This window comes from Grammomys surdaster, unplaced genomic scaffold, assembly GCF_004785775.1.
Source record: "Grammomys surdaster isolate TR1022 unplaced genomic scaffold, NIH_TR_1.0 125941, whole genome shotgun sequence".
Classification (NCBI taxonomy): Eukaryota; Metazoa; Chordata; class Mammalia; order Rodentia; family Muridae; genus Grammomys; species Grammomys surdaster.
Genome location: NW_021620763.1, coordinates 3,756,917 through 3,771,017, shown reverse-complemented (window position 1 = coordinate 3,771,017; position 14,101 = coordinate 3,756,917). Strand labels below are relative to the sequence as shown.

The following is a 14,101-nucleotide window of genomic DNA, read 5'->3' as shown; positions in this document are numbered from 1 at the left end:
AGAGAGAGAGAGAGAGAGAGAGAGAGAGAGAGAGAGAGAGAGAGAGACAGACAGACAGACAGACAGAGGGAAGGGTTGTATAGAGAACCAGAATAAGTTAACCCTGTTTGTTAGGACATCATGCCTCCTGGACACAAACAAACACAGGATAGAGGTCACTTTGTGTTAACAGGGAGCCAGAATCAACTGGGAAAGCAGGAAGACAGAGGTGTTTGTTTAGCTCTGTTTTGTTTTTCTTCAGGCAGCTCTCCAGTAGAGCTTTTTTTCCTCAGGCAACTTTTGCCACCTGGTGGTCAAACCACTTACACAGTTCAGTGGAGCCTGTGGAGAGTGACCCTACCACTATCAATCCTCAGGTTGAACTATGATGTACATAGTATGTCCTGAAAACCCAGTGATTTTAAGGGCGGATCCCTACAAAGTTTTTTCATGGAGAATTCAGACTTGCACTCAGGATCCCTCAGATCTGAGCAGAGGAGGCAGCCAACCTTGTATCTCTGTGACTGTTCCCCTAAGAGGAGGAGGAGGATGTTTGAGCTTCCATTTTCTCCTAGCTCTAGTTCAGACTTCAAAAGCAACCACTCTAATGCCCTTTAAATGAAGCAGAAATCATGTCTGTGTTTCCCCCTGCACAGCCACTTTGGCATCACATGCATTGATCTGCCTGTTTCTGGACATGAAGGCCTGAATATTTGTGCTTCTCCTAACCAAACCCTGGGTTTCCATCTGAGACTGTTTTTGAACTTGACAGGGCCCACTAGATATTTATGAAAAACCTGAGACTTGATAACCATGAGGCTGTAGGTTTAGATGTGCCCTTTATGCTTGTTGGGTGTTTTTTTAATAAAGTAAGCGTTTTGCAGAGGGATCTTGTTATCTCTAAAGTAAAACAGATTAGGAAAGCTGTTTTTCAAAGGGAAGGAAAAGCGTCCATTTCCAGATGTGTCAAAGACTACTGAATCACACTGTCAAAGGATTATGTGGTTGAAATCAGGAATCAGACAAGAGAGAAATAAATGGCTTTTATTCTACTGTGAAATCAAGAGTTCAGCTTAGTATTAAAATGTTCTTTCCTTTGACAAAATCACTGGTGTATAAGTTTTGAACATACTTTCTAAAGAATTGGTTTTGTTCCTGGATCTTTAAACCCAGGAGGGAATATCAAATCTCCCTGAAATCTGGCAGGCTGTAGGACAGAAGAATTTTTATTCTACAGATTTCATATCAATTGCTCCAAAGACACAAGGGACATCATGGTCTATTTAGAATCATAGTTGGCCTGAGTTCTGTCTTCAGTGGATATGTTTATACAAATGCTGAGCTAAATTGGCTTTAACATCTTGCACTAAGTCTAGGTGGAACATTCATTCTGTCACCTGCAGCAGCCAAGGGACAAGAGGAAACTAGAACCAAAGACTCACATAGATGTGCTCCTGGGAGAGAAAAGCCTTAGCCTGTCCTCAGTAGGCATTGGTACTTTCCACTCTACAATCCCACGTATGGGTCTCTTTGCAACAAAATGAAAATACAAGTCTGATATTCACACTCAGATTAGCCTTTCATATAGATTTGCTTCCACATTTCCATTTTTGATATGACTCTGCCACCCCTTCTAGTTTCATATGTCACATAAATTCACCCCTTTCGATCAGAAGGAAAAAACAGCACTGAATACCCACCAGGTGCCAGGTACATATCGTGTACTAAGGGCACAGTTTTGTTCTCCAGCAATAGTGACTTGAGGCAGAGGGGCAGACTATGACCAAATAAAATCCCACCCCATCAATGCCATGATTTATAATGAAGCATAGCATGAGGCAGAGGTTCTCAGGAAGGTGGCCAGAGTGTGAAATAGGTGAATAGCTTAAAGGAAAGTATGGCAGACAGAGGGAAAGCCGAATGTAGAACTGCCCACACACAACAAGCTGCCAGTCAATCTGCAGTGGGGAAAAAAGGGCTGGGGGACTGGGAGGAGCCTGTTGGAAGAGGGAAGCTGCAGTGTTTTACACACAGCTTTGTAACATGGAATTTGCAATTATTCTCAAGCCGATAAGAAGCCAAGTTGCCTCAGCCACTCAGCAACACAAAAGTATGCTCCCATAAGACTTACTCTCTCAAGGATACTCCATTTGTTTCATCAGATGTGGGGGACATTACAGTAGGTATCTCCTCAGCATTCTTTGTGGTGTCTCATTTATCCTGGTGCACTTCACGAGGTAAAAATCACTGGCATAGACCTGTTCCTTTCTCATCCATTCAGATGGCTGCTGCTTCCTAGCCAAGGATGGTATCACTCTTGTTCATGGGGGAGCTGATATGCCTCACTCATGTTGGTCCATGGCAGGGTACATTAGAATCCAAGTACCCAGTCATTTACCCATTTAACTGATGCCTGTTAAACTCCGCCTGTCACTGTGCACAGGCTCATTAGCTAATATGATGAGGAGTGGTCAAAAGAGCTCAACAGAATGGTAGGATGCTGTCACTCTAACAGGTGAATTCCTTGCTAGTTCTCCTGTTTACATGACCTCACCCTTCTGTCATCTACCAGGCAAGGCTCGTGGAAATCTGCAAAGGCTTTGTGCAGATCACCAGAGGGAGGTGAATGAAAGCGGTGAATCAGAGATCTAGCTTAGCCAGTAAATGTTTGCAGTCCGTGAAGGCAAAGACTGTGCTGCAAGAAGTGAGCACTATACAGTCCAGAAGAAGAATGGCTGGTATGATTTAGTGCACACCAGATTAGAAGGCAGGTTCTTTTCAAAGGCTCGAGGATAAATTCTAGGTAGGCACTGACTTAGAGTTATCGACACAAACACCTTTTTGGAGGCACGAAACCTGCCTCTCGGGAATTACCTTTTCAGCACAGAAACATAGATCATATGGGCAACCAAAAAGACACAGCACCAGCCAGAGGCAAGAACAAAGCCAAAACACAACTGCATGTTGCTGTCTTTGATTTACAGAGCAGACCGTGGACACTGAGATCAAAGATGAAGCAGCCACAAAGGATGATTCTCTTGAAAAAGTAAGGAATTATTTTCCTTAAAGCGTAGATGAAGAGTAAGATGATCTGAGAAAACCCCTGACCAAATATGTGTGTAGATGTGCAGATAGATAGATAGATAGATAGATAGATAGATAGATAGATAGATAGATAGATAGATAGATGGATTTGTAAAAGGAAAATGTTGATGCTGAGGAGAGGGCTTATTTAGACATCCCATCCCAACTCCATCTGGAGTGAAAGGGGTTAAATTTACTAGGCTCTCTAACTGAAGTAAAACTTCCCAGCTCCCTGCCCCTCTCTAGACAGTGTGGCTTGGCAACCTCACAAACACCTGCTGACCATACAGCCCATGTAGAACTAACACTGTCTTGAAGTGAGTTCAGAAAACCTGCCTATAATTGCTAACAGGACTCTGAAGAGTATAACCTAACAATAAAAATATTTAGGTTATGTTGCACATTTGAAAAAAAAAAAAGAGTCAAAGGCATACTTCTTTCTGGCAGTGGCCCTCCTAAAATGTTGCCATATGGCTCTATACATATGCAGATTCCCATAATTAAATGGGGCGCATGGGGGGTGAGTCCACCGAGTCTAACAGGGCTCCATTTGGACTAAACAAATTAGAGCTGAAAGTGTGTTCCTGTGATTTCCTTCCTTCCTTCCTTCCTTCCTTCCTTCCTTCCTTCCTTCCTTCCTTCCTTTCTTCCTTCCTTCCTTCCTTCCTTCTTTCTTTCTTTACTTTTTTTTTTTTAAAGAAACCCAAGAAGATGGTGGTGGAAGCCGACATAGAGGACATTAAAAAAACACAACAGCGCAGTTTAATGGACTGGAGCTTTACTGAACATTTTCAGCCGAAAGTCCTGCTTCAGGTATTTATGGGCTGTGATTCTCCAGGAGAGGCCCAGGGACAATTGTGGAGAGATGAGCTGTAACTGGGAACAGTTCACTTCTGGGTCACTCTCTCAGATTTAGCTCAACTCAGTACTCACACTGACTTCAGCTACAAAATGAGTTTGTTCCCACACTGAGCCATGCATTCCCAGGAAATCCCCCAAACGGCTGGAAAGACTTCTGCTACGTGTCTTTACTAGGAAGCAACATCCTGCCTTCTCTCCTCCCCAATCCTCTTCTATTTAGACTTCACTGTGCTTCATGGTGCTTTCTGTTTTGATGAACTGGTCAATGGTAGCTGTGATCATTGGCTGTTACTGTGCTAAGTGCTGTGTGCTAGGCCATGGCTGGTACATATAGTAAGTGTATTCCTAGGAATAAGCCAATGACAAAGAAATTGGTAAGTCATAGATACCAAGACACCTTGGCCAAAAGTCTGTTGCTAAGTGAGAAACAGGAAGAAAACAACCAAGAAAGGAAATGTGCTCCATCCTAATATGCTTTTAATTGCTAGAAAAAAAAAACAGTAAGAAATCTAGCAATGAACACATGTTCATTTTGAGATTTTGCAAAACCTGTACTCAAGATGATTTATCTTTCTAATTTGAATCTCATTTTGATTAGATTTTACATTCCTATATTTTTAAAGCCAGAAGAATCTACAAGGCCATGCTATGGGGGAAAAAAATAGAAACTTCCAAACTTCATCAACAGTTAAAAAAAAAAATGATAGCAATTCAACAAGAAAGAAGACAGAGTCAAATGGCACTCCATGTGTATCTGTAGGGGCCAAACACTAGATTTCAAAGACTTGGCATGAAATAATGATATACCTTGTTCATAATTTTTATACTTACTATACATTGAAATGATAGCATTTCATATATTGAATGAAACAAATATAGATTTTTACCTGTCTCACTTTTTAAAATGTAGCAACTATAAAATTTAGAATTACATATGTGGCCCACATTTGTGACTCACGTTTGTGATTTAGACATTTATACAATTTCTGTTTTCTCCCCAGTGTGCCTCTCCCTCAGTAGGAGCTAGGGTCCTCTGATCTTTATTCTCTTGACTCATCTTCTACAGACAGTTCCCTCATAAAACAAGACTGACCTGGGTGTGAGATCTAACCATGTCAGTTTTAATTTACCCCCATCCTCACCTTGTGTTGAAATGTCCTAATTTTCAGACTGCTTTGGTTTCCTTCTGGTCCATTCTCTATAATTTAAATATTTCACTCACTTGATGAGAACTCAGAGCGACCTATACAAACCTTAATCTAATTGCAGAGGAAAGTTTTGTCCCTTGCATTCATTTATGTATTCCAGGAACAGTGCCTGACACTTAACTCTCTGCTGATTGTTTCTCGCTGTGGTGATAGTTGTTGCTTTGTGGTTCTGGTGATCAACCCCAGGCCCTTGGTTATGTCAGGTAAACACATCACTCTGAGTTACAGCACCATCACTGTTCACTCTTTGTGAACTACATGAGACCAGCAATAGCATGTGAAGGGCAAGTACCAATTGGTAAAAAGGAAAGATAATGGAAACACTTCAAATTCTTAGAGCCAATCATGGCTCTGGAAATCTCGCCACTACATTCCCTGACAGTCACAGCAAAGATGGCAGAGCTCCTGTTGTCTAAAAGGAGGGCTTATGTTCACTGTAAACAAACATCTGTTTCCTAGGTTTCTGTCTCAGGGGAATTTGCCTTTCAAAAATACTAGGTAAGAAATAGGTTGTGGGGCAATTGTATTATAATTGCCTCAGAAAGCAGATGTCAACATTTAAGAGGCTCGCCATTGAAACACTCATACAGGGGACTAGACTGGGAAATAAATTATTTCCAATCTATTACTATTATAGAAATGAAAGCAAAACTGAAACGACCCTTTCCTGACAATGTTTGCAACTCCCTGAGATTATCTGCAGGGCAGAACACACAAAGCTGCATATGGTAAATCAGCGTTGAAAACACAAACAAAACCTGCTCTTGTTCTCTTCCTTTTCCTGTGGACTCAATCCTTCTGGTTGACTGACACTGAGAAGGAAACAGGACAAAAGGCTATGCCTTGGTGCCCTCTGCTGGTGGTGGCATTATAGTGCAGGCTGCGAGAATTATATTTCATAACGGGCCAGAGGTGGAAGGCAAACAGCAGCAGCATCTATTGGAAAGACCACTCACCTCATTTCACTCTAGTGTGCAGTATATATGGAGGGCACAGTGTGAGAGAGAAAGAGAAATCAGAGCTGGAAGATAGCTGGCTTGAACTCCAGAACCTACAAACCCTCTTCTTAGCAGCTCCCTAATCATGCTGGCAAATGAGACCTAATATTTAGTAATGGGGGTGGGGCGGGAGGGGGGATGTTATCTATTACCTTAGTCTACCAAGGCTGCCATAACAAAATACTTCAGGCTGGGCAGCTTAAATAGTAGAAGAATGTCAGAGCTTCAGAAGTGTGAGAACAGAGTCTAGGTGCGAGTATGGCTGCTTTCTAATGGGACTTGCTTCCTGCCCTGCACGTGATATTGCTCTGCTGAGTTATTCATGGCAGAGAGAGGGAAAAGAGAGCTCTCCACTGTCCCTAATGATAAGGACACAAATCCTTTAGTGAGATACTCACCCTCATAACTTCCCCCAAAGACCACAAATATTATCCGCTAGGTGTGAGTTTATGAACTTGGAGCAGGTCGAGCTCATCCTAGTATATGATGCCCATTTTATCTGCAATATTTAATGATGCTAAAACTGAATTGATCTATATGGAGACAAAAACGTTAGATAAAGAACTAACTGACTGTTACCTACTGACATCTGTAAAGAGCACTTAGCAAATGCCTCTACCCGCGAGGCCTACTGTTATTTATTTTATGCTCTCATTTTCTAGTAGTTAGAAAAGAATCCCCCGGAAAACCAAAGTTGCCAACGATGTGGTAATGAGAGGCAGGAAAGCAGGGTGATGGGTGCTGCCCTAGCAACTGCCTCTTCTCCTGGAGGTAGAACAGCAGAACAATACAATTATTCTGTCTTCAGGTTCTTCAGGAGGCTCATCAGCAATACCGATGTGTTGATTCTTACTACCACACGCAGGACAACTCTTTACTTCTGGTTTTTCATAATCCAATGAATCTACAGCGTCTGCATTGTGAATATTGGAATATTGCTCTTCACTCCAACGTCGGATTCAGGTGACTTAGATAATTCTGTTAATTAAACAGTGGCTGAGTTAGCCACTTAGGTTTTGGTTCCTTAATCTGGTCTGTGTGACAACTCAATGAAAGCATTTATATCATGCCACAGATTCAGCTCAGCTCCCTAAATTAGTACGTACTGTGTGCTATGGTTGTACACTGTGCCTACATATTGACACTATAGCATAAGGAATGAGTGTCACTCTTGCCCGCATACACTCTAATAGAGATGCTATTAAAGTAGTTTCTGTTCATTTAAACTGTAATGAGATCGAGTATGCAATACTGACGAGGCAACTACTAAACTTTTGGCTCGCTGGTATTTGTTAACTCTAGTGGGCCTGAAAAAGAATCAAGGGTAGGGCAACTGAAGACTATCAAAATAAGTGGTCAAGTTCCCAGGAGCTCTAAAAGCCACTGAGTCTTTTTAATTCTCAGTGGTTATTTTTGTTTGGTTGGTTTTGCTTTTCATGTATTTGTTCCCTTAGAACACAGCTCTCTCCTTGCTAATTATCTATGCCTCTCGTTATTTCAATGCTGTCTAATGCACACTCAATACTTGCTGTATGTATGGTGATAGTATAGCCCTCAGGAATAAAAAAGGACAAATGAAGTGGACCTGAGGAATAACTAGGGGAGCAGAGGGCCATAAACACAGTCAGGTGAAGGTTATAAGATGATTATTTAAGGTGTGTAGTAGGTGTATTTGAACCATTAGTCTGTATTGCTCTTTTTTTAACAATATTTTTATTGATCATTTGGGAATTTCTCATCATGTAATCTAATCACACTCACTTTCCCCTCTCCCCCAAAAAAAGAAGAAAGAAAAAAAAGAAGGGAAGGGGAAGCAAGTCCAATTTGTGTTGTCCATATATTCGCTGGAACATGGTCAAACTCCTGGGGGCTGGTCCCCTAAAGTAAACTGAGTCCTTCTCCACCCACACCCCTGGCCCGAAGCCATCTATTCACTACATTCATCATCTTTATCACAGTAAGAGTCCTCTTTGGTGGCTTCTTTTTAGGCTGTTATTTTGGGTTGGGTAGGGGTTGTCATGAAAGCCTTCTATATTCCCCTCTCTCAACTGTGCATCTGAGGTCATCCATACCACTGCAAAAGTAGTTTCCTTGCCCTTTTTAGTCAGCAGGAGCCTGGAGCCTGGCCTTGTACTTAGTTTCTGGCAACAGCATGGATATGAACACCCACATTGTCTCCATTAGCACCACATGCCAAGGACCTCTGCTTGGTCTCTGGTGGCACAGGCCACTCAGGAGGTCATCACCATGCCCGGCTGTAGTAGAACCAAGGATCCAAACAAAGCCTTCTGTAGCAGTACAGACCACGGGCTCCTAGCTTCATCACAGCCTGAGGCAGCAGTACAAACCACTGATACCAGCATGGCCTCCATGAGAAGTATGGACCATGAGGGTCTTTTGAGGAGGTCCAATCCAGGAAATGAACTATTCTTCATCTTAGATATCCTGTCATTGCTCAGGGTCAGGGTGACCCTACAGCTGTGCAGCTCATTCAGGGACTACATCTGCTTAAGCTCCGCACTGCTGCACACCACCCTACTGACTCTACTGGGCAACATGTTCCTCCATGGATTGCTGCCGTCTCTCACAGTTGTCACATTTGTAACTCCGCCCATGTCCACTGTGCATTTACCACTCTGTTCCTCTGTCTTTCCCATGTCTTTCTCACATACTCGTGCATCATGGTGGCACTGGAAGCTACATTATGTCATACAGTGTGTGTGTGTGTGTGTGTGTGTGTGTGTGTGTGTGTGTTCCCCAAACAGCTTTACATGTAAATGTTCATTCCAATGAGTCATTGGTCTGGTTCAAGGCCTCTGGCTTCTGCCACACCATCAATACTGGACCACCACTGAGACTCTTCTCTGATACCCTACTGTTGCTCAGAACCAGGCATGGAGATCCTGAAGCTCTTGTTCTGCAGAACTGGCTCCTTCATGTACTCCAGCAGCTCATAGATGGAGGGATGTTGAGGTGGACTGACTCAAAGTTCTGGATCTGGGCCTGGGTGGAAGCTGAGTTAGTCAGCTCAGGCCTTCTACCACCAGTGGGGCCTTACCTCACTCCCCATTCTTTGTTTTTCAGTGACAATGTCTATGTTTCATTTCCTTTCTGCCACCACTTCTACTGGGCCCCCAGTGTAACTCTGAGAGAACATTCCCTCCAGTGCAACCCTGGGAGAGCACTTCCTCCAGTGTAACCCTGGGAGAGCATTCCCTCCAGTGTAACCCTGAGGGACCATTCCCTCCAGTGTAACCCTGAGGAAGCGTTCCCTCCAGTATAACCATGGGAGAGCATTCCCTCCAGTGTAACCCCGGGAGAGCATTCCTTCCAGTGTAACTTCGGGAGAGTGTTCCCTCCAGTGTAACTGGGAGAGCATTCTCCCAGTTATTGATATAGGAACTAGAGGAAATATTTTGAGGATTCAATCCATAAAGGATTTTTGTATAAATATCCCTTATCAGTTAAAAATGTTACTATTTTTCTACAATGTACATATTCATATTTTTAAGCAGTGAACCTGTTGAATTTTACCAGTAGCTCTTCTAGTGTTGAAAAAGATGAAGAAATGCTTGAGGATCACTGAGTGGCGGCGGCTGCTGATTGTGTTCTAAGGGTCGGAGTACCCTTAGAATTCTACCAGAACAGCTTAGCTCATTCCTACCCTTCCATTACCCGTGGCGCGGAGAGTTGTGGCTGCGTCAGCAAGGGCGGTGGCGGCGGTGGCAGCTGCAGTGACATGTCCAGCATGAATCCCGAATATGATTATTTATTCAAGTTACTTCTGATTGGTGATTCTGGGGTTGGGAAGTCTTGCCTTCTCCTTAGGTTTGCAGATGATACGTATACAGAAAGCTACATCAGCACAAATGGTGTGGATTTCAAGATACGAACTATAGAGTTAGACAGGAAAACAATCAAGCTTCAGATATGGGACACAGTAGGCCAGGAAAGATTTCGAACAATCATCTCCAGTTATTACAGAGGAGCCCATGGCATCATAGTTGTGTATGATGTGACAGAGCAGGTGTCCTTCAATAATGTTAAACAGTGGCTGCAGGAGATAGATCGCTATGCCAGTGAGAATGTCAACAAGTTGTTGGTAGGGAACAAATGTGACCTGACCACAAAGAAAGTCGTAGACTACACAACAGCAAAGGAATTTGCAGATTCCCTTGGAATTCCATTTTTGGAAACCAGTGCTAAGAATGCAACGAATGTAGAACAGTCTTTCATGACGATGGCAGCGAAGATTAAAAAATGAATGGGTCCTGGAGCAACAGCTGGTGGTGCAGAAAAGTCCAATGTTAAAATACAGAGCACTCCAGTCAAGCAGTCAGGTGGAGGCTGCTGCTCAAATCCGCCTCCTTCCTTTTCTCACAGCAATGAATTCGAAATCTGAACCCAAGTGAAAAACAAATTGCCTGAATTGTACTGTATGTAGCCGCACTACAACAGATTCTTACCGTTTCTACAAGGTCAGAGATTGTAAATGGTCAATACTGACTTTTTTTTTTATTCCCTTGACTCAAGACAGCTAACTTCATTTTCAGAACTATTTTAAACCATTGTGTGCTGGTTTATAAAATAATGTGTGTAATCCTTGTTGCTTTCCCGATACCAGATCGTTTCCCGTGGTTGGTTAGAATATATTTTGTTTTGATGTTTATATTGGCATGTTTAGATGTTGGGTTTAGTCTTCTGAAGATGAAGTTCAGCCATTTTGTATCAAACAGCACAACCAGTGTCTGTCAGTTTCCATGCATAAAGTTTAGTGAGACATTATATGTAAGATCTGATTTGCTAATTCTTCCTGGTAGAGTTATAAATGGAAAGATTACACTATCTGATTAATAGTTTCTTCATACTCTGCATATAATTTGTGGCTGCAGAATATTGTAATTTGTTGCACACTATGTAACAAAACTGAAGATATGTTTAATAAATATTGTACTTATTGGAAGTAATATCAAAAAAAAAAAGACTCTCATTCCTCAAGAGGGCTCTGCATTGTGTCTCTTTGCTTTGCTAATGTACTGCTTAGGTTATCCATAGCTTTGAAGTGAGCAAGACTTAGCTGTTTTCTCTTTAAATGTTCTTATTTGGCTTTAATATACAGGTTATGGAATTCTCTTAAGCCAACTGGGAGAGGAAATGCCTTCCCTGTTTATTTCCACATTTTATTTTTTGAAAGAGTTTGTGGATGACTGAGATATATTTTCCTTTGATGACTGGTACAACTTGATAATAAAAACAACTATACATATGAAGATGCTTAAGTACCCATAGATTTTTTTTATTATACTTTTATGATTTTTAAGTTGGATTTTTAAAGCCAAAGCAGAGTGGGATTACCCCTGTAATCTCAGCTCTTGAGAGGCTGAGTCAGGAGGAATGCCTTGAGTTCTTGGGAGGCCTAATCTATCTACCTAGCAAGACTTTGTCTCAAAAAGTTGAGAGAAATGCATTAATAATAACTATATTTACAAAAACTCATTAATGGTCAAATTTTATAGAAATATATAATAGCATCAGTAACATAATGTGGGGAAGAAAATAGTTTTATACGTGATCAAAGTAAAGTAAAGCTTTCCCAGCTTAAAATACATTGTTGCACATGAAAGAAGTTTTGAGTGAACTTGGTATTAACCAGAAAGCAAAACCTATAATAACCACAAAAAAATACAAACCAACAGTTACCAAAGCAGAGCAATTCAAAACTCATAGCAACAGAAATGAGTAAGGAATTCCTGAGAAGAAAATAAGGTCATAAAATAACAATAGTGAATTCATCCATATCATACTAAATATAAAGGGATCAGATTATCCAGTCAAGAGACATGGGGTGGATGGATAGGTGATAAAAGAAGATCACTGTAAATTGCTACAGAAAAGTTCACTTTACACTTAAAGGAGTATAGAGATTTAATGTGAAGTAACAGAAATTTGTGCTCCATGAAAATGGTAACTGAAGAAATAAGAGATATTTTTCACCTTTATCAGACAAATAGACATTAAATAAAAATATTTAAGAGACGAACTGCTTCATCATTCATCCAATCTAATGCTGGAAGTGCTAGCTAGAGCAAACAGACAAAAGAGAGAAACAGAAGGCACCCAGATTAAACAGGAAAAAGTAATGAGGTATTTTGTTTACAGATGATAACACCTATACACACACACACACACACACACACACCTGCTGTTAGAGCTCCTAATGAATTTAGAGACCTTATAGGAAACATATAGACGTTAGTTGTGTTTTGATACCCTGACAAAGAGCATCTAGGAAAGAATAAAAGAAATCAAACCCCTTTTCATAGCATCAGTAAAATAAAATAACTATAAATAAGGGGTTAAATATCTATATACTGAAAAATAAAACCCAGATGAGTAAAAAGGTATTCTGTGGTCCAGGGTTGGAAGAACTAATTGTTAAAATGTCCATGATGCTCAAAGTGATTTACAGATTTATTTTAGTCCTATCAAAATGATAATATTGGGTCTGAAGAGAGAATACAATGTTAAGAGCACTTGTTACCCTTGCAGAGAACTCGGGGTCAGTTCCCAGTACCCATATTGTGGCTTGCAACCATCAATTACTCTAGTTACAGACGATTCAACATCCTCTTCTGACCTCTTAGGCTCCTGTATGACTGTGTTACATATACATACACTCAAGAACATACACACACAATTAAACAATTAAATGTGAAAATATGTTAAATATCCATTTCTTAAAGGGATATAATAATGCCTGTCTTTAAAGTAATGGATTTATGTAATATCTCTCTCTCTCTCTCTCTCTCTCTCTCTCTCTCTCTCTCTCTCTCTCTCCCACTCCCTCTCCACCCCCCCCCCAAGCAGAGTCTGTGTCTCCAAAATCATCTTTGATTATGGGTGCTTAAATGCATCTTTCTTAGTTGATTTTAACTTTTAACAATACAATAAAAGGCCCATATTATCCATCAGCACACTAATGAGAATTTAGCTTTAAAGACGGGACATTTCCCCTGTTGTAAGAACTCTTCCTTTGATCAGCACCTTGGGCACAGGGCCGCTGGACAAAACCCACCAGAAACAAAGGCTTCTGAGTTCTCCTGCGCATCTACCACCCTCACATTTTTCTATGTCATTTTGCTTTGTGGTCCCATTTCCTTCAAATAATAGGCTGGATTTTTATCCAAGACTCTGACTTTTAAGGGATTCTAATAATGAATTAATAACAATTTTAGGGATATTAAAAAACGATCTATGTGCTTTTATTTCCATTGATGTGGTTCCATTCTTACTGTTCAAGTCTACAAATATGTTTCTGTTTTAGTATTAATCCCTTTCTTTTCGTAGATGGAATTTTCTTAGTTCCTCCTTACTTAGTATGTGCCTTTTATGATATCATTCTTTTTATATTCTTTTAGAAACTGTATATGCTCATTTAATTCATGCTTAATTTTTTATATGACATTTGGAATTACTAAATACTAATGTCATTTTATTAAAATGCTAAAAATGCAAATGCAGTGCCTTTACACCTAACAAGCAATGGTATTCTATTGCTGTGATGAAACACCATAACCTTATAAAATGCTTATGAAAGGAAGCAGTTAATGGAGGGCTTGTTTGCACAAGTCTCTATAGACTTGCACAGTCTCAACACTGTTATTTATAAGTTCAAGGTCTCTTCTGAGGTTCAAGACACTCTCTTACCTATAACCCCCTGTAAAAGCAAAAGCAAAAAATAAACCATGTACCCTCACCATATAATAGCCATTCCAAATGGGAGGAAATGGACCATGGTGCAGAAATGCTAGACCAAAGACAGCAGGGCAAACTCCAATTCTGTATCTCTATATCTGATGTAAAGGTATCTCTATCTGGTCTAAAGATTTTTTTTCCATGTGAGCCTTGCTAACTGAAACATACTTCTCTCTCTCTCTCTCTCTCTCTCTCTCTCTCTCTCTCTCTCTCTCT

General features: G+C 40.8%; 1 protein-coding gene and 1 pseudogene across 1 annotated transcript in view; both read left to right on the top strand.

Annotated features, from left to right (window-relative positions):
• The window catches only part of Spag17 (sperm associated antigen 17), a 215,576-nt gene that overhangs the window by 111,515 nt on the left and 89,960 nt on the right, over nucleotides 1-14,101 (top strand). Inside the window, exons 16-18 of the mRNA XM_028753003.1 lie at nucleotides 2,964-3,025; nucleotides 3,763-3,876; nucleotides 6,939-7,093. Coding sequence (XP_028608836.1) covers nucleotides 2,964-3,025; nucleotides 3,763-3,876; nucleotides 6,939-7,093 — 331 coding nt within the window. The remainder of the gene's footprint in view (nucleotides 1-2,963; nucleotides 3,026-3,762; nucleotides 3,877-6,938; nucleotides 7,094-14,101) is intronic.
• LOC114608891 lies at nucleotides 9,864-10,405 on the top strand (annotated as a pseudogene).